The sequence below is a fragment of the Sapajus apella genome, unplaced genomic scaffold (assembly GCF_009761245.1).
Source record: "Sapajus apella isolate SASKATOON/1434 unplaced genomic scaffold, GSC_monkey_1.0 scaffold8, whole genome shotgun sequence".
Taxonomy (NCBI): domain Eukaryota; kingdom Metazoa; phylum Chordata; class Mammalia; order Primates; family Cebidae; genus Sapajus; species Sapajus apella.
This window is the reverse complement of record NW_022436948.1, coordinates 14534930-14561822: the sequence shown is the minus strand read 5'-3', so window position 1 is coordinate 14561822 and position 26893 is coordinate 14534930. Positions and strand designations below refer to the sequence as shown.

General features: G+C 44.7%; 1 protein-coding gene across 3 annotated transcripts in view; it reads right to left on the bottom strand.

The window, feature by feature from the left end:
- The window catches only part of TIAM1 (TIAM Rac1 associated GEF 1), a 448677-nt gene that overhangs the window by 60197 nt on the left and 361587 nt on the right, over positions 1-26893 (bottom strand). For all 3 annotated transcript variants that reach the window (XM_032277050.1, XM_032277051.1, XM_032277049.1), the window contains 3 exons: positions 21644-21725; positions 11040-11126; positions 3636-3860 (listed from right to left, as the gene is read on the bottom strand). In XM_032277050.1, coding sequence (XP_032132941.1) covers positions 3636-3860; positions 11040-11126; positions 21644-21725 — 394 coding nt within the window. The remainder of the gene's footprint in view (positions 1-3635; positions 3861-11039; positions 11127-21643; positions 21726-26893) is intronic.

Sequence of the window (26893 nt, the reverse complement as noted above, 5' to 3'; positions counted from 1 at the left end):
ACACTCCCGTCAAACCTCAAACCTGCCACTCAGGATGTTTCTTATTTTCAGTTACTTCTAAATTTAGACTAAGGTTGTAGTCCAGCCTGCCTATTGTACAAAATTTTCTGGGTTGTTTTCTATTTTAACTGCTGCTGTCTGTTGATACTGCCTTATCTCTGCCCCATCACGGAACAATCTTTCAGTTCTTTTATCCTGTTTACTTCCCTCTGCTTTTATCTTCCACTGTAAAGTGGGTACTAGGAAGCAGAAGCAATGAGAAGGCAGACACCCAGGTGGGGAACTAAAGTGCCTTCTCCCCTCCAGCAGGTCCAATTGGGCTGCTACTTGACCAGAGTATTCAGGGATTCTTCTGAAATTTACTAATTTTGAAGACAGTTTAGAAACCTTACCAAAAAAAAAAAAAAAAAATATACAGGCTGGGCGCGGTGGCTCACGCCTGTAATCCCAGCACTTTGGGAGGCCGAGGCGGGTGGATCACGAGGTCAAGAGATCGAGACCATCCTGGTCAACATGGTGAAACCCCATCTCTACTAAAAAAATACAAAAAATCAGCTGGGCATGGTGGCGCATGCTTGTAATCCCAGCTACTCAGGAGGCTGAGGCAGGAGAATTGCCTGAACCCAGGAGGCGGAGGTTGCGGTGAGCCGAGATTGCGCCATTGCACTCCAGCCTGGGCAACAAGAGCGAAACTCCGTCTCAAAAAAAAAAGAAAAAAAAAAAATACAGTGGCTTTACTTTCACACTTTATTCTTGAGTCAGTCTGACTGCCTAACTTGACAAAGTAGACTCTGTTCTGAAGGATATTTGATGACTGCAAAATCGCAAAATTTTAAGAGATAAAGCAATGTGGCCGGGCCCTCATGCCTGTAATCCCAGTACTTGGGAAGCCGGGGCAGGTGGATCATCTGAGGTCAGGAGTTTCAGACCAGCCTGACCAACATGGTGAAATCCCAGCTTTACTAAGAATACAAAAATTAGCTGGGCAAGGTGGTGGGTGCTTGTATCCCAGCTACTTGGGAGTCTGAGTCAGAAGAATCGCTTGAACCCTGGAGGCAGAGGTTGCAGTGAGCTGAGATGGCACCACTGCACTCTAGCATGGGCAACAAAGTAAAACTCTGTCTCAAAAAAAAAAGAAGAAATAGACCAAAATATTAACAGTGGCTATCTTTAGAGAAACAAATCGTGAGCAATCTCAGTCATACTTTACATCAGAGGACAGCAAATTTTATGTGTAATGGGCCACAGAGTAAATATTTTTGGCTTTGCAGACCCTAAGTCCTTGTCACAACTACTTACTTGACTCTGCCACTGCAACAGGAAAGCAACCAGAGACAAGGCATAAATGAATGGCATGACTGTGTGCTAATAAAACTTTATTTACAAAAACAGGTGGTGGGCTGATTTTAGTCTGTGGGTTATAGTTTACCAATCCCTGTTTTGTTTTTGTTTTTTTTTAATTTTTATTTATTTATTTATTTATTGGTATCTGTAAACCAGAAGGGCTCAGACAGAAAAGAAAAAAAAAACAAAAAAAACAAAGAAAGTTGAGTAGACACTGTTGCTTGTAGCATGGTAGCATATACGTGCAAGCTTATAAAATCCTTTAAATAATCTAACCTAACATAATATGTCTCATTCAAAGTCATATTCCAGAAACAACTGTATCTGTGAACCGTTTTATGAGGTCAAGCCTGCCATCTTGTGGTCACATGAAATAACAGCCTTTGTGCTCTTCATTCTCCTTTATTAAGGGTATGCAACTCACTGGAGTCGCTTTTCAAATATTTGACTGGGATGTGGGGACCACAATGACAAAATGAGCTAAGGAAGTCAATTGTAACTGAGAGCAATCAATTTTCTGAAGCTTCAACTTGTCAAATTCTTCCAAGGAGCCAATGAACAAAAGAATGAGCTATCACAGGGCTCCTGCTTCCTCTGCAAGCCAAGCTTCAGAAAATGATTTGAAAAACAATGGCAGGGCAAGAATACCCATGTCCCAAGAGCCTTCCACTTCACATTTTGAATGGAACGCTCCTTTTTTATCCCAAGCTTTGAAAAGAGAAAATAATGACAGAACCCTAACTCACTAAATGAACCCAATAGAGAAATAAACGACAGCTGTGCTGTTCATCCGGTCGTTCACTCACCCTCTTGCTGAACAAGATGGGGCCACCTGTGCAGTGAACCACATGTAAAGAGCCAGGAACAAAAACAAGGAACATAAACCCAGTCCCAGGAAATAAATTCAGGCAAAGAGAGAGACACAAGCAAGTAAAAATTGCATGATCGAATGAAGGCCCACATGGCAGTCAAATTTGCAGGGTCGTGGGGGCCCAGAGGATGGAGCTAACTCTGTGGGGTCTCAGGAAGACTTTGAAAGGCAGGTAGCACTCACGCGGCTTCTAGGAGAATAAGCACAGGTGGCCAGAGGGAGGGGGAGAGGAAGGAAGGGCAGGGGGCTTCACTGATGGGTTCTGGTTCAGCCTTCAGGTTGAAAAAGTTCAAAAGGCAAACAGCAAACAAGCGCTCTGCACACATTTCCACTCCGGGCCTCTCAGCATCTCAGCTCACATCCTTCTCTCAGACAGCAGGAAAGCAGGGCTGGGTGGCTTGGAAGATGATGACAGGGAAGGCAGGAAGAGAGGTAGGACTTAGTCTCAGCACCTCATGTGATTCTCAGCACTTGTTCTTTTTTTTTTGAGACGGAGTCTCACTGTGTGCCCAGGCTGGAATACAGTGGTAAGATTTTGGCTCTCTGCAACCCCTGCCTCCTGGGTTCAAGCAATTATCCTGCCTCAGCCTCCCAACTAGCTGGGGTTACAGAGCTTGGGATTACAGGCACACGCCACCATGTCTGGCTCATTTTTATATTTTTAGTAGAGATGGGGTTTTGCCATGTTGATCAGGCTGGTCTTGAACGCCTGATGTCAAGGGATCTGCCTGCCTCAGCCTCCCAAAGTGTTGGGATTACGGGCATGAGCCACTGCTCCCAGCCTTTTTCTTTCCTCTAAGAGACAGGTCTCTGACTCTGAGGCTGGAGTGCAGTGGTGTGATCACAGCTTACTGCAGTCTCCAACTCCCAGGCTCAAGCAATCCTCCTGCCTCAGCCTCTGGAGTAGCTGGAACTACAGGTGCTCACCACTATGCCCAGCTAATTTTTTTTTTTTTTTTTTTGGTAGAGACAGAGTTTCACTATGTTGCCCAGGCTGGTCTCAAACTCCTGGCCTCAAGTTATCCTCCTGCCTCAGCCTCCCAAACTGCTGGGATTACAGGTGTCAGCCACCATGCCTGGCGCAATTTCTAACACTTCTGTGCCTCCATATCTCTATCCACAACCAAGGGCTTCTAAACATTCACCTTTCTCCAAAATGACAAACAGCAGAAGCATTATAAAGCTGTCCATGACGACAGGTGGATTTGTAGCAAAACAGTTATATGAGAAAATAAAGTTTCCTGTGCCTTTGAAATTTCAACAGGAAATGCAGGGCCAGTCATCAGCTCATCTTGCACACACATTTTATACTACCTGTCAGACAGAGAAACTCACTGAAATATACAAGCCGCATGACAAACTCCCTCGGTTGTGGTGGAACGGAGCTCAGACTTGCCCCCAGCACCCTGCGCAGTCATACCTGGGTTGCTGGTGAGAAAGGCGAGGGGGCTCTCGCCGAGGTCCGCAGGGCCGTCCACTCGGTGGGGTGGGCTTTCCAGCAGCTCCACTCCTTCCTCCAGCTCAGGGTAGGTCCTCACCAGGAGGCCCAGCGAGGGCTGTGAGAGGAAATCTTTGAGCATAGATGAGTTCAGGGCGCCAGCAGCACGATTATTGATCTCAAGAATCTCATCTCCTGCTTTCAAGCCTGCCAACGCAAGATGGAAAATTTTTAATTTCACACACATCATCAGAACACAACAGCTTCGGAGCTCTGCTATGAAGGGCACACCTGCTGTGGGTCTCACAGCCCCAGGTACTGCTGCAGACAGGCTGCGGGGCTCAGAAGTGATTCTCAGGAGAGGACATGGGCCTCAGGTTCTGAAGGTTCTAGATTTGCAGGTTACAACATGCCTTGCCAGTCCTTGATACATCAAGCAAACAAGCTTACCCCTTTGTTAATCTCCTTCGTTCAAAGCATCTGCCAATTGCTCACAAATGCTAATTAATTCTGGTTATCTTCCTACACTTTTGGGGTGGGGTGGGGAGAATGGAAGTGCTCCCTGATGACTGCCACCACTGTTTTTTTGTACATGTTCATGCCTCAGTGCACACTGAAGCCACAGCCAGCTCATCTCTATTGATCATTTCCATGGAACCAAAATGCAAGGCGTTCACTCTGGCTCTGAGGACAGAAGGAAGGATGTCTCATTCCAAACACACTTAGAGATGAGTTTCAAAAACCCAATGCAGTCATTTTTGCCCTTTTTGGTTTTGTTTTCAAACTACATCAAGACCTTGGGGTGAATCTCTCTTGGTAGATCCCCAAAAGATCTGCTGGGGAATTGCCAAAGTCTGGGACCCACGGGAATGGCCATGAGCAAGCCCAACCTACAAGAAAAGGAAGCTGAGACACCACGGTGCAGTTCAAACCGGCATTGGAAGAGCATTCCAGCAGCTTGAGAAAGGGAGAGGTTGGGAAGAACATGAAAGAAAATAAAATAATCCTTTCGGCTAGGGAAAGAAAAGGAGCTCAATTTCTCATTTTATATACCAATATGGAAAAACCAACTTCAGAAAGAAAGTGAGTGAAGGGCAGGCAAAGACAAATGATAAATTGCAGGAAAGAGAAGGCTCCCAGGCCCTCAGGCATTCCACCCAGATTCTGCAGAAAATGACCCTATGGAGAAGTTCTCACTTCCCAGCTTCACAGAGTCACATGCCCTGGACATCCTTATTCAGGTTTCTAAAATACCTGAAATCAGTTTTCCTTTGTTTTTGGGAGGAATGGTGTCTCACTCTGTTGCCCAGGCTGAAGTGCAGTGGCATGATCTTGGCTCACTGCAACCTCTGCCTCCCGGGTTCTAATGATTCTCTTGCCTCAGCCTCCTGAGTAGCCGGGATTACAGGTGCATACCACCATGCCCAGCTATTTTTTGTATTTTTAGTAGGGTTGGGGTTTCGCCATGTTGGCCAGGCTAGTCTCAAGCTCCTGACCTCAGGGGATCTGAAATTATTTTTATTTTTATTTCTTTATTTTTTCTGAGATGGAGTCTTCCTCTGTTGCCCAGGCTGGAGTGCAGTGGCACGATCTTGGCTCACTGTAACCTCTGTCTCCTGGGTTCTAGTGCCTCAGTCTCTGTCTTAAAAAAAAAGAAAAGATAAGATAGAAAAGACAGTTCTCTTATTTGAAGCCACCCCGATGGCATTGCTTTGTTATGGCAGCCTTGGTGAACCACTACAGGTGTCTTCCTGAGTGACAATACTCTTGGTATTAATAAGTAACTGGGACTACAGGCGTGTGCCACCATGCTTGGCTAATTTTGTTTGTTTGTTTTGGTTTTTGAGATGCAGTTTTGTTCTTGTTGCTCAGGTTGGAGTGCAATGGTGTGATCTTGGCTCACTGCAACCTCTGCCTCCTGGGTTCATGCAATTCTCCTGCCTCAGCCTCCCGAGTAGCTGGGATTACAGGCGTGTGTCACCATGCCCAGCTAATGTTTTCTGTATTTTTAGTAGAGACGGGGGTTTCATCATATTGGTCAGGCTGATCTAGAACTCCTGACCTCAGGTGATCCACCCGCCTTGGCCTCCCAAAGCGCTGGGATTACAGGCGTGAGCCACTGTGTCCAGCCTTTGAAATCAATTTTCTATCATAAGATACTCTGAGAAACATTATGTGGGAGGGGAAATGAAGGGAAAGAAGAATGGTTTACTTCATATCAGAGACCAAATCCTGAGAAGCAAACCATTTCATTTTCAGAGAAAAGATTTTGGCATCAAAATATTTGAATTGAAAACACAAAATTTCTACTACATTTGACAAGCGGGGGTTTTCTTTTTTGTTTTTTTGCAGACAGAGTCTAGCTCTATTGCACAGGGTAGAGTGGTGCAGTGGCAGAATCTTGGCTCACTGCAACCTCCGCCTTTTGGGTTCAAGCAATTCTCCTGCCTCAGCCTCCCAAGCAGCTGAAATTACAGGTGTCCACCACCACGTCCAGCTAATTTTTTGTATTTTAGTAGAGATGAGGTTTCCCCGTGTTGCCCAGGCTGGTCTCGAACTCCTGACCTCGTGATCTGCCCGCCTCAGCCTCCCAAAGTGCTCGGCTTACAGGCATGAGCCACCACGCCCAGCCTGAGGTTTGTTTTTTGTTTTTTTTTAAAAGAAGTTACAGGTTTATATGACTGGCAGAGTAGCAGTGTGTACAGGTTAAATGGTATCCCCCTAAAAGATACATCTACATTCCAGAACCCGGGAATGGGAGCTTATTTGGAAAAAAGATCTTTGCTACTCTAAGGAAGTTAAAATCCTTGAGATAATATCATGATGGATTATCAGATGGATCCTAAGACCACTGATAAATGTCCTGGTAAGAGGTACACAGGAGAGAGACAAAGAGAGAAGGTGGCCATGGGAAGGTGGAGGCAGAGACTGGAGTGACACAACCACAAACTCCAGCCACATCTGGAGCCACCAGAAACAAAAAAGCAAGAAAGGACTCGCTCCTAGAGCCTTCAAAGGGAGCATAACTTGTGTACAGCTTGATTTCATACTTCTAGCTTCTCCAGACTGTGAGAAAATATATTTTTCTTGCCGGGTTCAATGGCTCACGCCTGTAACCCCAGCACTTTGGGAGGCTGAGGTGGGCAGATCGCTTGAGGTCAGGAGTTCGAGACCAGCCCAGCCAACATGGTGAAACCCCATCTCTACCAAAAACACACAAAAAATCAGCTGGACATGATAGCGTGCACTGTAATCCCAGCTACTCGGGAGGCTGAGGCAGGAGAATCACTTGAACCTGGGAGGCAGAGGTTGCAGTGAGCTGAGATGGTACCACTGTACTCCAGCCTGGGTGACAGAATGAGACTCTGTCTCAAAAAAAAAAAAAAAAGAAAGAAAGAAAAATATATTTATCTTACTTGAAGCCACCCTGATTGCACTGCTTTGTTATGGCAGCCTTGGTGAACCACTACAGGGGGCTTCCTGAATGAGTACTGTCAGTATTAATAAGGCCATCCAACAGCTGTGAGAGCCTTGTCAGGGTCTCTCTGTCACAGCTTCCCCATGTCCCAGGTCTGTGACTGTGGACATGTTACTGAATCCCTCTTAGTCTCAGTTTCCATATATGTAAGAGGGATAAATGGGTTAAGGGAGATTAAATAAAACAATCCATGCTAAACTCTTAGCATAGGACTGGACACATTGAAAATATTCAATGGCTGGGCGTGGTGGGTCACGCCTGTAATCCCAGCACTTTGGGAGGCCAAGGCGGGTGGATCACCTGAGGTCGGGTGTTTGAGACCAGCCTGACCAACATAGGGAAATCTCTCTATACTAAAAATACAAAAATTAGCTGGGCATGGTGGCACATGCCTGTAATCCCAGCTACTCGGGAGGCTGAGGCAGGAGAATCGCTTGAACCTGAGAGGCGGAGGTTGTGGTGAGCCCAGATCACGTCATTGCATTCCAGCCTGGACAACAAGAGCGAAATCCCATCTAAAAAAAAAAAAAAAAAAGCAACGGACATTAGCTCTCGTTAGTAATATTTGGTAGAAGAAAGAGGAACAGTTTTCTTTCTAACAGAAAAACATAGCCTCCCCAGAAATAACCCCCAATTGACCACGGGAAACTTGTGGAGTATCCAAGCAATCCAGAGTAATGTGACACATGGCTTTCTCTACTGGCCTCTGTCCTGGGTGACAATCAAGAAAAAACTTAAATGACAGCAAATAACTCTCAGGTGACCCCATGAGTAGAAAGATGAGCCGTAACAAACATGCCCACATCAAATAAAGAATGTCCAAAAAGTCAATTCTATAAGTACAGCCAATGTAAGGTCCAGCCAGAGCAGTGTAAGTGTGGAGTGGAGAGGGTGGGAGCAGGAACTGGGCTCCCCTGTCACCTTGCTCAAGCCAAAGGCCAGTGAGCCTAACAGAAATAAATCAACAAAAAGCCGAACGTGGGCTGATTTTATGCGAGCAGGATATTCAGCTTCAATCAGGCCATGTTCCGCTCTGCTCTTCCTGGTTGCACCCCACTCTGAGCATCTTAACAGACACAATGGCACCTTGTGTCTGAAAAGCAACACCTGGAGTGTGTTCTACTGCAATAAATGGCTGAAGGACTTGGAAATGGTATCTGGAAAAGAAAAAGACTCAGCAGTTGTAAGATTTGGATAGCAAAGGCTGGCTAGAAAGAAGACTCAGGCAAAACCTAGAACCATCGTCAGAAGTGAAAGGAGGAGGGTAATTTATAATCAGACAGAATCCACAAAGAGGCGGTAGGATCCATAGCACTCTCTCAATCACAGGTGGAAGGGATCTCCAACTCGTGGCTGAATTTTTTGGTTTTTTTGGAAACGGTCTCACTCTATCGCCCAGGCTGGAGTGCACGGCACGATCTCGGCTCACTGCAACCTCCAGCTCCTAGGATTGAACGATTTTCCTGCCTCAGCCTCCCATGTAGCTAGGATTACAGGCGCACACCACCACACCCAGAAAATTTCTGTGTTTTTAGTAGAGATGGGGTTTCACCATATTGGCCAGGCTGGTCCTGAACTCTTGCCCTCAGGTAATCCGACTGCGTTGGCCTCCCAAAATGCTGGGATTACAGGCATGAGCCATCGTGCCCAGCCAATTCATGGCTAAATTTAACACAGAATATCCCCAATATCTTTCTAGACACGCCGGGTATTGGGATCGTGTTTGTGGACTAGGAGGACAAAATGGACATCACTCTTGCATCTGCTGAGAACAGAGCACGGGGGTTGGTGCAGATGACCGTTTCATCTTCATTTAACACCAGGATTCTCAGATTCAAAGAACTAAAACAGGATGTGACTGAAACCAGGGTGGCAGATTCCCCACCCCCATGCCACGCAAACCGGCACACTCATTGTGCTGAAAGAGATAAAAATCAGTCTTTGGGCTTGAAGGGGAAGAAAGTCTGTCATCTCTGCTCTTAGCTGAGCTGCAGCTCAGTGACTGTGTCACACTTTGGCCCCAGGCTGCCTATGGCCTAGAAAGTATGGAAAGAAAAAGAAGGAAAATGCTCCTCCGTGACAATCAGCAGCAGATAAATTATTCTGACTTTACTTCTCACTCATCACGCCTTTGCCTTTCCGTGCGTAGCCAAGTCTGCAGTTGTGCTTCTCCAGCATTTACAGGACAGGTCAGGATAACCGGCACAGGTAGCTCACAAGCCATGAACTACCCAGAACTCAGCTGAACCAGGACAGAAAAGGGAGTGGCAAAGATCAGCACTCAATTTCCCTTTTCTGCTCCACTCAACGGCAGTTAACATGACAGATACAAGGTGAATACATCTAAGCACAGCTGACCTGGATGTGTTGATCTCTGACGTTCAACATGTATTATTTTGCCATCGCTTGGATGAAATTACAAATCCCATAGCAAGAGGGAAGAAACAAAGGTGGATTTCCAGCCCTACCTACCCGTCCCATTTATTTACAGTGAGTATAGTGGGTTGAAGAGTGTGTCCCCCCGCAAATTCATGTCCACCCAGAATGTCAGAATGCAACCTTCTTTGGAAATAGGGATAGATATATATTGCAGATGAAATTATAATAATATCGTCATTATAATTATATAATGTTACATATGTAATTAAGTTACAATGAACTCACGATGATTTAGAGTAGGTCCTAAATTCAATGGCTGGTGTTCTTATAAGGCGGCCATGTTAATGACACAGAGTGACACACAGGGCAGAAGCCATGTGACTTAGGGCAGAGATTAGAGTGATACAGACATAAGCCACAGAATGCCAAGCTTCTGGCAGCCCCCAGAAACCTGAAGGAGGCATGAAGCCATTCTTCCCTCAGAGGCTCCGGAGGAATCAATCTTGCCAATACCTTAATTTCAGACTTCTGGTCCCCTAAACTGTGAGAGGATACAATTCTGTTATTTTAAGCCACCCAGTGTGTAGCGGTTTATTACAGGAGCCCTAGGAAATTAACACTGTGAGTAAATCATCTAGGTTGCAAAGACTGACCAGGAGCAGAAAAAGAATGGAGAGTTGGGGCTCCCCAGGTAGCCCAAATGCATTACGGCCCTTTCAGAGATGAAATGAAACAGGCAGGGTGTAGCAGGGAAGCACTCTCTAAGGAAGGGGAGGGAGGCTGGATCTCAAATCCCTAGGTTCTCAGCTTCTGCAGATTCTTCCATGAATGGAAGCAACAGAACATCTGATTTGAAAGAGCTCTGAGCCTTCAGGCAATGGCCAGTGTCAGCTTTGACCAGTGTGGACCAAAGTACAGAGGGGTCTTTCCCCATGCCCTGCTCCAGGAAGAACCCCCCGAGATACCCCACACCATCCTAAAAGGTGGAGAAGGATGACCACATGATTAGAATGGGATTTCCCACCAGCCCCATGGAAATGGGCTCAATCAGATTTAAAATCCAAAAATGTATGACCTGGGAGGCTGAGACGGGAGGATCGCTGGAGGCCAGGAGTTCAAGAACAGCTTGGGCAATACAGCAAGACCTCTGACTCTGATGAATGAATGAATGAATCAGTCAGGTGTGGTGGCATGCACCTGTACTCCTCTAGGGACTCGGGAGGATAAGGGGAGAAGATGGCTTGAGCCCAGGATTTCAAGGCTGCAGTGACCTACGATTGTGCCACTGGACTCCAGCCTGGGTGACAGAGAAAGACTTTGTCTCTAAAAATTAAAAGAAAAAGTTCAAGAATATGACCTTTCTTGTATACTTAACGGAATAAAAACTACATTCCCCGGAAAGGTTTTCAATGAGAAAATGTTCAAATACTTTTCCCAAATGAATCCTTTGGACACATGTTTCTCATTCAAAAACTGGAGAAGCCTTGAAGGGCACTTAAGGTGGACAGACCAGCCCTTTATTGACTTACCTTTCTTGGAAGCTAAACCGGTTTCCTTCACACTATTCACGTACAGCCTTCGAATACCGTCTTCTTCCACAGAAGAAAGTGAAAACCCTGCGAAACACAAAGAATGGCAGGGCTCACACCTTCTGACTGTTTAGCAAACAACAGGAAGCGCCTGCTGTGAACAAGGTATGTTTCATGTTTGTGACTATAGTTTGGAGTGATTGTTTTTTTCTTGTTTTACAAAGCAGAAAAGCATATTTTTAGATCACTCTGGAAGTCACTACTTGCAAAAATAAAGATTACTAAGTACGTCTATCTTCATATTACCTACCAATCAATTCAAAGGAAAGCAAATTATTTTGTTTGACCTTGCTTCCTGGTAAGCGCCATCATTTTTTCTTTTCCATACACTCCTCCGAAGCACGAAACAGAAAGATTAGCTTCCCTCAGAGTCCCCAGACATTTTTCATCAAATCTACGTCCTAGAATAGGTTGCCACTGTACTGTTGGAGGGTGTGTGTTCAACCATATGCATGACTGTAAGGACGCTGCTTTAATTTAACACAATTCTGCAAACAGGAGCAAGATGCAACTCACAATACAAGTCCGTGATGTGAGTTACACATTACAGAAACTGTACCTGATTTCGCCCTCTACCAGTATCTGATCATAAGATTATCCTATATTTCTCTGGGCTGCCAGAGCTCAAAGCTCATTTGCTAATTAACCTTGGGCTATGCTACATTCTTCAGAGAGGAAAGCAGAGTGAGGTCCAGGTTTTACTTACTTATTTATTTATTTATTTATTTATTTAGATGAAGTCTCGCTGTCATCACCCAGGCTGGAATGCAATGGTGTGATCTTGGCTCACTGCAACCTCCGCCTCCTGAGTTCAAGCGATTCTTCTGCCTCAGCCTCCTGAGTCGCTGGGATGACAGGTGCCTGCCCCCACACCCAGCTAATTTTTGTATTTTAGTAGAGATGGGGTTTTGTCATGTTGGCCAGGCTCGTTTCGAACTCCTGACCTCAGGCAATCCACCAGTCTAGGCCTCCCACAGTGCTGGATTACAGGCATGAGACACTGTGCCCATCCGAGGTCCAGGTATTCTATGTGGCTTGAGGATCCTGGGTACTTACAACTCTATGGTTATAAGCCATGCTCACTCCTGTTTCCGGATCGCCTCATGTAAAATGCTTTCCTAATCAGTTATTTGAATGTCCTCTATGAATACCTACTTTGCTGAAGGAAACAAATACCTTTGCAGACACTTCTAAAAAGGGCAATGAGAACACATGTCATTGTGTCTATCTGCTATAATTTCAGCTCTGGGAGAAAAATCATCCCATAATATAGACACCTGCCTTAATACTGAGGGGAAAGCAGGGATTGAAAAAAAAAAAAAAACCAACAGGCAAATAGCAAAACAACAAGATTTGGTTTCAGGGAGTCATTGAGCCTTTTTAGGGCATGTCATGAGGAAGACATGGTTTTTCGTTTAGTTTACTGGACCTGGAAATAACCTCACGTAGGCAAAACAGCTAACTGCCATCACCCGCTTACGTACTGTAACACCCTCAGATAGGGAACAGCACAGGGCCACCCCCGAGGACTTTCCAAAATCTTCATTTCATTCTCTTATTTTAAATTCTCTTCTTTCAGCGACTTCTAACTTTCAGATTAAGTGTCAAAAAGCCTTACTAAAATCAAAATATTTTTACACAAGAACCATTTAACTTACATTAGCCTTAACACAAGTGTATTTATCTGCATTTTAGAAGAAATTTTTAAATAAAAATATGTTAAGATAGATAGAATCAAGGGCTATGACATAGGAAAGAATGAATGGGAGTCATCTAAATATTGGAATTTCCTTTCTAAAATGCCATCATTCTATAACATTCTGAGACCAATTTTTTTTTTCCTTTTTTCAAAAAGGGGCATGGTCTTGCTCTGTCCCCCAGTATGGCGTGCACTGATGTGATCTTAGCTCATTGTAGCCTCAAACTCCTGGGTGCAGGCAATTCCCTGCCTCAGCTGCCAGAAGAGCTGGGACTACGTGTGAGTGCTATCACACTTGGCTAATTTTTAAATTTTTTTGTAGAGATGGGGTCTTACTATGCTGCCCAGGCTGCTCTCAATCTCCTGGCCTCGTGCAGTCTTCCCACAACAGCTGCTCTCGCAGTGTTGGGATTATAGGTGATCACTACTGCGCCTGGCCCCAATTTCTTTTCTATTAAAAAATTAGCACTCCTGGGCCAGGTGCAGTGGCTCACGCCTATAATCCCAGCACTTTGGGAGGCCAAGGCAGGTGGATCACGAGGTCAGAAGTTCGAGGCCAGCCTGGCCCCATCTCTACTAAAAATACAAAAATTAGCCAGGCACAGTAGCAGGTGCCTGTAATCCCAGCTACTCGGGAGGCTGAGGCAGGAGAATCGCTTGCACCCCGGAGGTGGAGGTTGCAGCGAGCTGAGATCGCACCATTGCACTCCAGCCTGGGTGACAGGGCAAGACTTTGTCTAAAAAAAAAAAAAAAAAAATTAGCACTCCTGTGGAGTAGCAGGAAATACCCTTGTTTGACTGGAAGATGGCATGAGAGCCAACACAGGGAGAACGTGCTACAAGTCACCTGACGTCAAGTTGATGAAGACATCTCAGCTATTGATTTGCTCCATTCTTTCTTTTTTTTTTTTTTTTTTGTGATGGAGTTTCATTCTGCTGCCTAGGCTGGAGTGCAGTGCTGCAACCTCGGCTTACTACAACCTCTGTCTCCCAGGTTGAAGCAATTCTCCTGCCTCAGCCTCCCTAGAAGCTAGGATTACAGGCATATACCACACCACACTACCCTCAGCTAATTTTTCTATTTTTGGTAGAGATGGGGTTTCGCCATGCTGACCAGACTTGTCTCAAACTCCTAACTTCAAGTGATCCGCCTGCCTCGGCTTCCCAAAGTGCTGGGGTTACAGGTGTGAGCCACCACACCTGGACATTCCCTCTTTTCTTGGTCTTCTTTTCATTTTATAATCAAAAGGTTAAAAATAGAAGTGAAAATGGAGGAGACTCCCAGTCTGAAGACTGCAATTGATTATGTAATTTGTATCAGACAACTGGGTAAAAAGAATGGGTCTGAGACACAGATCATACATTTCCAATTAGTGGGGAAATCTCTGTGATAGGAAAGAGGATGGAAGAAAGGATGATGGGCATGAAGACCACCCAAACGAAAGCTGAAAATTTACAAATCTGAACAGCACTTTAGCTCTGTACTGGAACTCATACTGGACACCAGTTTAGGGGTCAAAGCCCCTTTCAGTGTTCCAGGAAGACAGCGCTCCCCACACCCTGCCTTGGAACAAACATGTGAGCAGCTTCTGCTTAAAGATGCCAATACTTTGCACAGTAGGGGGAAACACTATAATCATCTCCTATATTAACAAATATAACGAAAATTATGAAATATCCTACAGCTGGATTATGTGGAGCTGAATGAAGAACATAATGATTTTAACAGTTAATCAGCAAAGTCAGGTCTATGTCTTTTCAATAGGACAGCAATATTCTAAATCTCGGCAGATAGCTCTAATATCATCCAAAATGACCATCCACAGGGGGCAGAGAGAGATTATTCAATATAAATGGAGGTACCGACCAACTGGAAGGCTGTTAGTTTCAAAGACAGGAAAGCATCGTGTGTGGCAACTGGAATAATGATCAGAAGAATGAAGGAAGTGATTAAAACTAAGTGATGAAACTAAGGCCACGCATGGTGGCTCATGTCTATAATCCCAGCACTCCTGGGAGGCTGATGCAGGAGGAATGCATGAGTCCAGGTGTTCGAGACCAGCCCTGGCAACATAGTGCAACCTTGTCTCTATGATGCTTTTTTTTTTTTTTTTTTTTAAAATTAGGTGGGCGTGGTGGCACACGCCTTATAGTCCCAGCTACTTGGGAGGCTGAGGTGAGAAGGATCTCTTGAGCCTAGGAGAATGGGGTACAGCAAGCCATGATCGTACTACTGCATTCCAGCCTGGGTGACAGAGGAAGACCCTGTCTCAAAAAAGAAACTAAGAAGAACAAACTTATGAGATGAACAACCCAAAGATTCCTCACACTGGAAAAACCATAACATGATAAACGACAGAGAATTACTCAAAACTAGAGAGCAGGATACAATGAAAATTCAGATAACAAGCACAGGCACCTATAACATGAGGAAGACACATGACTAAAAAATATAATAGTTCTAGAAGTACCCAGAGAAAAGGAACGCTAAGTTGCTTCAATGGCAGCATAGGGCCACATGCTCAGTCTAAGTATCACATAACTACGTATGTGAACCACTTTCAACAGTAAGGTCTGGAAGTGAGCTGAGGGCTGAGGTGGAGAGAGGGGCAAGAGAGACAAGCAAATGTTTCCTCTTTAAATGTGTTTGGTCAGTTGGATTATTAAACGACATTTTTCTCCCTAAAGTGTTCTAAAATAGAAAGCAGCATTTGATCTGTATTGTGAGATGTTTCTGTGTTTGGGCCAGTAGCTTTTGCTTGTACCGAACTCAGTATCTAACCAGAAGCCACTTAGCTAGGTGTTAATCTTAGATAGACATGGCTGAATTTCAACTCTGTGGGCACTTTTAATCCAGAGGCAATCAGGTCTCTGAGGATTGGGGGAATCTTTCACCTGTTCAATCAAATATGCTGTTGGAACCTCGTACACCAAAACCAACCTCGTACAACCAAAACTCTGAGCACTGAGAAGAAATGATTTACCTGAGTGTATTAGCTGTGTGTGGCAGGGCTTTTCAGAGTGAGGGCCAGGAACAGGTGCCAGCTGTTTGCTAATGGCAGTAGTGTAAGGACAGAAATCGCAACTAAGCATTGAGAACCTCTTGGAGCACTAACATTGCCACAACCTCCATGCATGGGATTTTGTATTTCACAAAAGCAGTGGTGGTCACAAAAAGTGGAAACTGGCCAGGCACAGTAGTTCACGCCTGTAATCCCAGCACTTGGGAGGCTGAAGCAAGCGGATCACGAGGTTAGGGGTTCAAGACGAGCCTGGCCAATAATGGTGAAACACCATCTATACTAAAAATATAATAATTAGCCAGAAATGGTGGCCTGTGCCTGTAGTCCCAGCTACTCAGGAGGCTGAGGCAGGAGAATCACTTGAACCTGGGAGACGAAGGTTGTAGTGAGCCGAGATCGCACCACTGTACTCCAGCCTGGGCAACAGAGCAAAACTCCAACTCAAAAAAAAAAAAAAAGTGGAAATTAAAATACCTGCTTCTCTACATCAGGTGAGTCGAGAAGCACTGTTTGTAATACTCTCAAGATTGATGCCTGCTGCCCTGTCATACCCTCCTTAGGGGGGAAAGGTAAATGGGTTCTGTGAGTAATTCAGTGACTTTAATAAAAAGTATACAAACAATAACCGTTTTATGCCTAGTTCCTATTTCTGAGTCCCTGAATCACTCAATCTTAGAATTAGAGTCCAAGGCTGGGTGCAGGGGCTCACACCTGTAATCCCAGCACTTTGGGAGGTCGAGGCAGGTAGAACATGAGGTCAGGAGTTCAAGACCAGCCTGGCCAACATGGTGAAACCCTGTCTCTATTAAAAATACAAAAATTAGCTGGGCGTGGTGCACATGCCTGTAATCTCAGCCATTCAGGAGAGTGAGGCAGGAGAATCGCTTGAACCAGGACCTGGGAGGCGGTGGTTGCAGTGAGCAGAAGTCATGCCATTGCACTCCAGCCTCGGCGACAGAGTGAGACTCTGTTTCAAAAAAAAAGAGTCCAAGAGCTTTGAAATTCAGCCTTCTGAGCTTGGTCTTTGCTAGTTTATCCTTACTCAACAAAAATTAAGTAGAGTGAAGAGAAAAAGAATAATCATTATGGAGCATCTAATTTTGGAGGATCTAGGCTCCAATTACAGCTCTAATTACTGAGGTTGGCCTTTTGCTGCATAATAAGCTGCTCATAAACATTTATTCCTTGCCACCAGAAACATTCTCCTGGCTTTATGATAAACAGCATGAAGTTATACCGCAAGTGATAAACAGCATGAAGTTAAAATGCAAGTGGCCAGTGTTCAAAATTGGGTTATCTTCATTAGGCCCAAATCCTTTGTTGAGTATTCTGAGATGAAGATTGGTAGTCTACAGGGGAAGGTGCAGAAGGAATAAAATATCCCACAGCTCAGAAAAGAGTTTAAACATTTTCATATGCTAAAAAGCTTCATCACTTGGGCTGGGTGCAGTGGCTCATGCTTGTAATCCCAGCACTTTGGGAGCCTGAGGTGGGTGAAGGACTTAAGGTTCAGGAGTTCAAGACCACCTTGGCCAACACAGTGAAACCCTGTCTCTAATGAAAGTACAAAAATTAGCTGGGCATGGTGGCGCGTGCCTGTAAATCCCAGCTACTCGGAAGGCAGAGGCAGGAGAATCGCCCTGGTGGGTAGAGATTGCAGTGAGCTGAGATCATGCCACTGCAGCCTGGGCAACAGAGCCAGACCGAGACTCAAAGAAAGAAGGCTTAATAACTTTATTCAGAAAGAAAACTTTTTTGATTTTTTTTTTTTTTTTTTGATACGGAGTCTTACTCTGTTGCCAGGCTGGAGTGCAGTGGTGTGATCTTGGCTCACTGCAACCTCTGCCTCCTGGGTTCAAGCAGTTCTCCTGTCTCAGCCTCCCAGGTAGCTAGGACTACAGGCACCCACCACCACGCCAAGCTAATTTTTTATATTTTTAGTAGAGACAAGGTTTCACCATATTAGCCAGGATGGTCTTGATCTCTTGACCTTGTGATCTGCCCACCTCGGCCTCCCAAAGTGCTGGAATTACAGGCATGAGCCACCGCCACCCAGCCTGATTCAGACAGAAATCTTAAGTGAGCATATGCAGGAATCTTTATGTCTTTCCACCAATCATTCTGTTCTCCTTCTAGCAAACAGTAGAATCACATTTCTGTGCCCCCTCATATGTAGGTATGGTGGTGTGACTTGCTTTGGCCAATGAATTGGGAGTGGGACAATACCAGCTTTCCCACCTCCTCTATACCCTCTGCTCAGTGACAAGCACTGTCCCAGGTGGCAGCTGCTCTAGGACTGGGCGTAGAACAAGGACAACATATGGAGTCTCAGCCAATCCACAAAGGATGTGTGGTGAACGCGAGAAATAAATTTCACTGTTTTGAGCCACCAGGCTTTGGTGGCTGTCTGTTACCTCAGCTCACCTCGCCGTGCCTGACTGATATAGCACAGTATGGATTTTCCTCACTTAATTTACTCAGGCACCAACTCTGTTACTATTCAAGCCATACAGGGTAATGCTAAGTAAAGAAGACTGGTCTTAAACATATGGAAAGGAGTATATATTTAACTCTGCCAGAATGTAGACAACCGCATAGGAAAGCGTTAACACAACAGGCCTGACTGCTATTCTTCGAAAGGCCTGCTTACAAATTTGGACCTTGGCTGGCATCCTGAGAACTTGGATTTTGGGAGGGCTCCCAGCACCCTCAGTGGCTTGCAGCGCCTAAACTGTGTGTACAAACAATGGCACTTATGGTGAACGCCTACTTTCCCCCTAGGACTCTGGAATTTTGGTGTGTTCTAGGCAGAGGGTACCTACGGAACCAGCCTCCCCAGAAAAGCCCTGGGCACTGAGTTTCTAACCACCTTCCCTACTGTAGCAGGATCGGTGGGGAACAAACCTTTCGAACACCGAACCGAGAAAGGAAGTGGCTTTTTATTTGGCTGGGAGTTGTGGGAAGCTAATGCCTTGACCACCGAGCTCTCCAAGAAGCAGCTCCTTTCCCTTTTTAAGGGCCTGCAACGCTAAAGGGGGAGCAGAGGTGAAACTGTGTTATGGTCCATTGGCTGGACGTTTGACCCCACAGCCTTTGGCTTCACTGATTTGCTAGTTCATAGGCAGCGTGAGCAGGAACAGGCAGGGGAGGGGGCTTACGGAGACAAGACAAAGGCAGTCAGTTCCCCATGGATGGACGTATTTCTAGGAGGGGATCTGGGTCATGCAAACGTGGAGGACATGACCCAGTGCTGGGCTCTGGCTGGTAGTGATAACATTCTTTGCAAATCCTTCAAGGCTTTATAGAGAGCAGAGACTCTGGGAACCGAAAAGGGAGTCATTTTCCCGGTCCTTGGGCCTCTTTATGGCCTGGTCAGTGGCGTCAGCAAGTCGCCTGACCACAGATTCAAGTTCGTTGGTATTTTATTTTTTTTGTTTTCACCCTCCTTTCCATCCAGAGTGGAGGGGGAGGCAGAGGCCAGGAAGCAGGAGGTAGGGAGGGGGTCTCCCCTCTCATCCACACTTTGAGAACACTATGAGGGAGCATTTCTCAAGCGCTGTCACAACTTGGTGCTGGGGGAGTCATCCTCAGTCTCTGTGACTCTGCTGAAACAGCCTCGCCGAAACTCACACCTGGTGCCCCCTAGACTTTGCTCCATGCGCCTTTTCCCTTTGCTGATTTTGCTTTGTATTCACAGAGGAGTTAAGATGAAATAATTCAGGTAGATAGTGGGGGAAGAAAGTCCTCAGTAAGGCTTTTCTTTTAATAAAAAGCAGCCCCCAAATAATTTTCTTTCCTATCAAAAAGCAGCCGGTAAAATCGAGCTGCAGACACAGACAAGCAAGCCGGAAGCTTACACGGGTCAATGGCGGCAGTTGTGCCCATAGGAAACGGCTAGCTGGGACTAAGCACGTTCAAAATGGCGACTCCATCCTCTCTTCTCTTTGCCGGTAGTCAGGAGCAGGCAACATGGCCACGGCCAGGCAGAGACTCCATTTGCATAATAAAGTTAGGATGGGGCAGACGTCACACCTCGTCCAACCAATCGGTGGGCCCTATGTAAATCAGACACTGCCTCGTCAAGCCTGGCTATAAAATCTAGTGCACTCTGCCCTCTGCCAGAAGACCCAGTTGGGCACCTCTCTCTCTGCAAGAGAGAGAGCTATTCACCTTTCTCTTTTTTTGCCTATTAAACCTCCACTCCTAAACCCATTTCTTGTAGGTCTGCATCGTCAATTCCCTTGGTATGAGACCATGAACCTTGGGGATTTACCCCAGACAATGAAGCTGCTTTGGTATCATTTTGCTATTAAAAAAATCATAGTTGTTAGTATGACCAGATGCTGAGCTCTGCGGGTCTTCCTAGTGAATCAGCAAACCTAGGGATGGTCTTGGGGACCTCCCCTCAAAAACACAATACCAAGATAAGTTCCTTTAACATTATTTGTGTGGGAAGGGAGGATAATGTCTATGTTTTCAGGAGAGGGGTGTAAAAGAATAATTCCTGCCACGCGCAGTGGTTCACACCTGTAATCACAGCACTTTGGGAGGCCCAGGTGGGCAGATCACAAGGTCAGGAGTTTGAGACCAGCCTGGCCAATATGGTAAAACCCTGTCTTTACTAAATATAGAAAAATTAGCCAGGTATGGTGGCAGGCACCTGTAATCCCAGTTACTTGGGAGGCTGAGGCAGAAGAATTGCTTGATCCCAGGAGGCGGAGGTTGCAGTGAGTGGAGATCACGCCACTGCACTCCAGCCTGGGCAACAGAGCGAGACTGCCTCTCGTGCGGCGGGGGTGGGGAGGAGAACAATTCCTACATTTCTAAGGTATATCATAGTATATGTTAAACAAAAATTAAGTAAGGTCATTGCTGTGAACCGAGTTTTTGCATTACGCTCAAAAGGCTAGATCAAATAAAAATGGAGTCACTCATGCTGGATGCCACATAAAAACTTTCAGGAGTCAGGTAGATCCCCAAACAGACCAATTTTTCCTGAAAATTAGAGATTCCAGTCTACCTGAGTCAGCAAAATAAGTAGGTCCCCTCTACTTTAACCCTTGCAAAAAAGTAACCTGAAGTAAGGTAATGTTAAACAATCAGGTTTCTTCTACTTTTCTGTTTCCTTGTCTCCCCCTTACAAAAATCACTGTTCTGCTATTGCCAAGAAGGAGCCCTCTGTCACCCAGCCTGGAGTGCAGTGGTGCGATCTCAGCTCACTGCAACCTCTGCCTCCTGGATTCAAGCAATTCTCCTGTCTCAGCATCCCGAGTAGCTGGGACTACAGACACCTGCCATCACACCCAGCTAATTTTTGTACTTTTAGTAGAGATGGGGTTTCACCATATTGCCCAGGCTGGTCTTGAACTCCTGACCTGTGATCCACCTGCTTCCACCTCCCAAAGTGCTGGGATTACAAGCGTGAGCCACCGCGCCCAGCCCAGTAGCTCTAATTCTATTTTGTAGGATGGAGGCTGCCTCATGCATGAATCACAAATAAAAGCTAATCAGATTTATAACTAAATTTGCTGTAACTTTATCTTTTGACATATAAAATATCTACCCACTTCCTTTTTATGACAGTAGAACCCCAATATTAAGAAGTTATGAAATTTAATAAGTTACGAAATTTAACACCAAAGTCTGCGTTGTACCCAGAGCAAATATTCCCTTTTTTTCCTACTGTGACTACCCTCCACAGCACAGAAGCCGGATATGCTATCTGTTTTAGAACGGACCTAAAGGCATTTTGTTGAGTTGTAAATAAATGCACGCTTACATAAAAAAAAAAAACTTTAAAACACAAGGAAAAATAAACTTACCGTAAGTATCAGCAGCTGTATCTGACTTCTGAATGTGGATGGTCTGAGTGACTTTTGGACAGATTTCAATTTCTTTGTAAAGCTGAAAGTTACAAAGAGGAATGTAATTAGAATTTCATTTTCACTAACTTTTAAGAATGGTCATAATTTCATAAATCTATTTTTTCACAATTGACACTTATGATGTGAATTTGCACTTCACCATCTTTTCATTACATGGAACTCATTAAGAGTAAAAAGTCCAAGTAAAAACTTGGCTGGGCGCAGTGTCTCATGCCTGTAATCCCAGCACTTTGGGAGGCCGAGGAGGGCGGATCACAAGGTCAGGAGTTTGAGACCAGCCTGGCCTACATGATGAAACCCCATCTCTACTAAAAATACAAAAATTAGCTGGGCATGGTGGCATATGCCTGTAATCTCAGCTACTAGAGAGGCTGAGGCAGGAGGATCACCTCAACCAGGGAGGCAGAGGTTGCAGTGAGCTGACATCTCACCACTGCACTCCAGCCTGGACTGCAGAGCAAGACTCTGTCTCAAACAAACAAACTTAACAACTGTCATCCTCAAACACAGCCACAGTTTAGTTTCTAAATAATTCCTCCACAGAATTCTGTCTCTTCCTACCCAATGTCTATCACAGACCTGAAAAATAATACTAAAGCAATGGAAATCTCTAGTTGTGGGGAGAAAAACGTTTATTAAAATCAGGAAGAGGTTCTAAAGATCTTGGTAAGGAATTCATGGAAATAAGATACACTTCCGTGCTTCCACTCCAAAAAGTTCATGGTAGTACAAATAAGCAGAGACAAAGGATAGCATTGAAACAGAAACAAATTACACAAAGGAGGATGTTCTTTTTTTTTACCCACTGAACTGTATCGAAATTAGCTAGAAAACTGAAGTACACAAATTAATCAGCACTCTAAAAACCCAAGAAAGGAAACAGTTTATGACTAAGTCCTCAAAAGCAATTGCAACAAAAATGAAAATTGAAAAGTGGGACCTAATTAAACTAAAGAGCTACTGCACAGAAAAAGAAACTATCAATAAACAGACAACCTATAGTATGGGAGAAAATATTTGCAAACTATGCATCTGACAAAGATGTACTATCCAGAATCTATAAGGAACTTAAATCAACCAAAAATGAATAATCCCATTAAAAAATGTGCAAAAGACATGAACGGACACTTCTCAAGAGAAGACATACATGTGGCCAATAAATATTTTTAAAAGCGTACACTAATCATCAGAGAAATGTAAATCAAAATCACAATGAGATACTATCTCATACCAGTCAGAATGGCTATTATTAAAAAGCCAAAAAAACAACAGATGCTGGAGAGGCTGCAGAGAGAAGGGAATGCTTTTTTTTTTTTTTTGAGATGGAGTCTCACTCCATTGCCCAGGCTAGAGTGCAGTGGTGCGATCTCAGCTCACTGCAACCTTTGTCACCTGGGTTCAAGCAATTCTCCTGCCTTAGTCTCCCGAGCAGCTGGGATTACAGGAGCGTGCCACCACACTGGGCTAATTTTTATTTTATTTTATTTTTAGTAGATATGGGGATTCGTCATGTTGGATAGGCTGGTCTCAAACTCTGACCTCAAATGATCCGCACACCTCAGCCTCCCAAAGCGCTGGGATTACAGGCGTGAGCCACCACACTGGGTGGAGAAGGGAACGCTTACACACTGTTGTTGGGGATGTAAATCAGTTCAGCCACTGTGGAAAGCAGTTTGGAGATTTCTCAAAGAACTTACAACAGAACTACCACTTGACTCAGCAATTCCATTACTTGGTATATATCCAAAAGAAAACAAATAATTCCACCAAACAGACACGTGCATGTATGTTCACTGCAGCACTATTGACAATAGCAAAGATGTAGAATCAACTTCAATGCCCATCCAGGGTGGATTGGGTAAAGAAAATGTGGTGCATGTATACCATGGAATACTATTTAGCCATGAAAAAGAACAGAATCATGTCCTTTACAATAGCATGGATGCAGCTGTAGGCCATTATCCTATGTGAATTAACACAGGAACAGAAAACCAAATACCTTCTCACTTTTTTTTTTTTTTTTTTGAGGTGGAGTCTTGCTTTGTTACCATGCTGGAATACAATGGCATGATGGTGGCTCACTGCAACCTCCGCCTCCCGGTTTCAAGCAATTCTCCTGCCTCAGCCTCCTGAGCAGCTGGGACTACAGGCGCCTGCCACCATGCCCAGCGAATTTTTATATTTTTAGTAGAGATGGGGTTTCATCATGTTGGTCAGGATGGACTGGATCTCTTGACCTAGTGATCCGCCCACCTCGGTCTCCCAAAGTGCTGGGATTATAGGCATGAGCCGCCATGCCTGGACCCTACCTTCACACTTACAACTGGGGGTTAAACAGTGAGTGCTCACGGACATAAAAATGGCTACAGTAGACACTGGGGACTACTAGAAGGGGAAGGAGGGAGGGGAACAGGGGCTGTAAAACTAACTGCTGGGTACTAGGCTTACCACCTAGGTGATCGGATCAATAGTATCCTAAACCATACCATCTTGCAATATACTTAGGTAACAAACCTGCACGTGTGACCCTTGAATCTAAAATAAAAGTTAAAATTATTTAAAAGCTTTTTTTTAAACAAAAAAGCCTGGAAAAAGAGATTTTGTACAAAGCCAAGATAAGAATGATACAGAGTTCACACATCAGAAACATTGCTGTTTAAACGATAATTCATTTTCATATGTCAAGATCTATCATCAAGACAATAACTTAAGGAGTTCTGACTATGTGCCATGCCTCTCACACTCACTCCATGAGACAACCATAATCTCCATTTTACAAATACAGGCAAGATGCTAAAGAGAAAGTGCTTTTCTAAGTTCAGAAAACCAGTACACGCATAGCTGGGATTTGAACCCAGGTCTCACCAGCTCTAGAGCCAAAGTTCTTTCCACTCTACTACAATGCCTCCCAGACCAGCACTCACTGGAACACAGGGTACGAAAGCAAAGGAAACCTACCCTCTTGGGTCAGTCAAAGGTTCAAATCCAAAATTTATAATAAAAATCTAAAAACAAATAGATGTGTCAAATGCCCATGTAGAACTTTTAAATTATTACTCCATCTTGAAATGAAAACCAATTTTGAGCCAAGGTCAGTAACACAAAATGTGGCCGTTAGCACTAAAGAGAAGTCTCAATGGTTATCTAAACTTGCCCGCAGCTCTGACCACACAGCCATTCGTCCAGAAACAATTTTCTTCAGGCAGGTAGAAAAGAGAGGCCAGTTTCTTCTCTTTATTTGCTTGGGGCATTTGAGAGGTCAGCATGAGACTTGCGACTCAGGAGCCTGAAAAAACAGTTTGCTGTACCAGAATGCCAAGGAGTGTGGGGGACAGGAACGAGGACAGGACAGCTTGGATCCTCTTCAACACCTTAATTTGATGCAACTTCTACCAAATGCAATATGTCAAGGGTGTAACTGGATATGGTTTTGGTGTCATACCTTAGAAATGTTTCATACAAATAAATTTACAAATTAGAATAAATCAGTTGGCCCAGCACGGTGGCTGATGCCTGTAATCCCAGCACTTTGGGAGGCCAAGGTGGGCGGATTTCCTGAGGTCAGGAGTTCGAGACCAGTCTGGCCAACACAGTGAAACATTGTCTCTACTAAAAAATACAAAAAAAAAAAAAAAAAAAAGGCTGGGCATGGTGGCACATGCCTGTAATCCAAGCTACTCAGAAGGCTGAGGCAGGGGAATTGCTTGAACCAGAGAGATGGAGGTTGCAGTGAACCAAGATTGCACCACTGCACTCCAGCCTAGGCAACAGAGTGAGACTCTGTCTCAAAAAAAAAAAAAAAAAAAGAAGAAATCAGTTATACTACTTTTTCATTCAGAAAATAGCCACCCAAGCTCTAAATACTAAATTATTAAATTCAATAAGGTTTACAATATATAACACCACAGAATGCTCAATGAAACGTTATCAACTATATTCACTTCAACTTAGTAGGAGCATTATATTGCAAAACTTTAAGAGCCAAACTCTTCCTCCAGGTGGCAGTATATAACTGTGTGTTCTAATCATTTCCACAGGATCTAGTCGGAATAGAGCTTTGCGCATAATCTTTCCTGTTTTTTCATAATACTTTTTCCTAGTTTTCTTTGGAATTAGTGTGAACGTTGCTGTGTCTTCTGCTGGTCTCAGACAATAATTCAGTATCATATAGACAGGACCCCTGGCCACACATCCTTAGGCTGGTTACACTAAAGCCAGGTTTAGTGAACACCACTAAAATAAACTAGATGAAATTTCAAGAAGGATTTGTCCTTTAAAATATAAAAATACAACCACAATATTTGGAACTAGAAATTTTGAAATTCAGTAGTTTTATACATAAATGCATTTAACAACGAAATATCTCACATATCCCCTTTCTTTTATTAAATCAATAATGTTGCAACTTTCCATTTTCAAAAACTGGATGAGATCATCAGATTTTAAGTAACAAATTGCTTTTTTACCTAGGCTCTTGAGTTCTCACAGAATCATGATCATTTCCTTCTCTGTCTCCTTTGGATGGCTTGGTCTGAGCCACCATCGGGCTCTTGCGTGACAATGGCTCCCTACAGCCGCCTTAGGGCCCCTGCCTGCTCATCTTCTCGTACCCTGTGGGCCACTCACCTGCCACAGTGAGCCTTTCAAAACAGATGTCAAACAATGCCCTTTCTCTCTGGGGTTTCCTATGGCACTTAAAATCTACATGGCCTGTCCTTTTTCTCTCCCTCCCTCATCTCCTGGATCCCCCGTTTCCCACCCTCCCCACCCATCCTCCTCACACACCTGTTAAGCCACCCACCATCATCATGGCCACCCTCCAGCTGCCTGGGCCTTAGCCAGCTTTGTTGTCTCAGCCTAGAACACTTTTTTTCATTTTCTGAGACAGAGTCTCGCTTGGCTGCCCAGGCTGAAATGCAGTGGTGCGATCTCAGCTCCCTGCAACCTCCACCTCCTGAGTTCAAGCGATTCTCCTGTGGAACTGCAGGCATGTGTCGCCATGCCTGGCTGATTTTTGTATTTTTAGTAGAGACAGGGTTTCACCATGTTGGCCGGGCTGGTCTTGAACACCTGACCTCAGGGGATCCGCCTGTCTCAGCCTCCCAAAGTGCTGGGATTTTGGGATTACAGGTGTGTGAGCCACGGTGCCTGGCCAGCCAAACACCTGTCTGCAAAATACCTCTATGA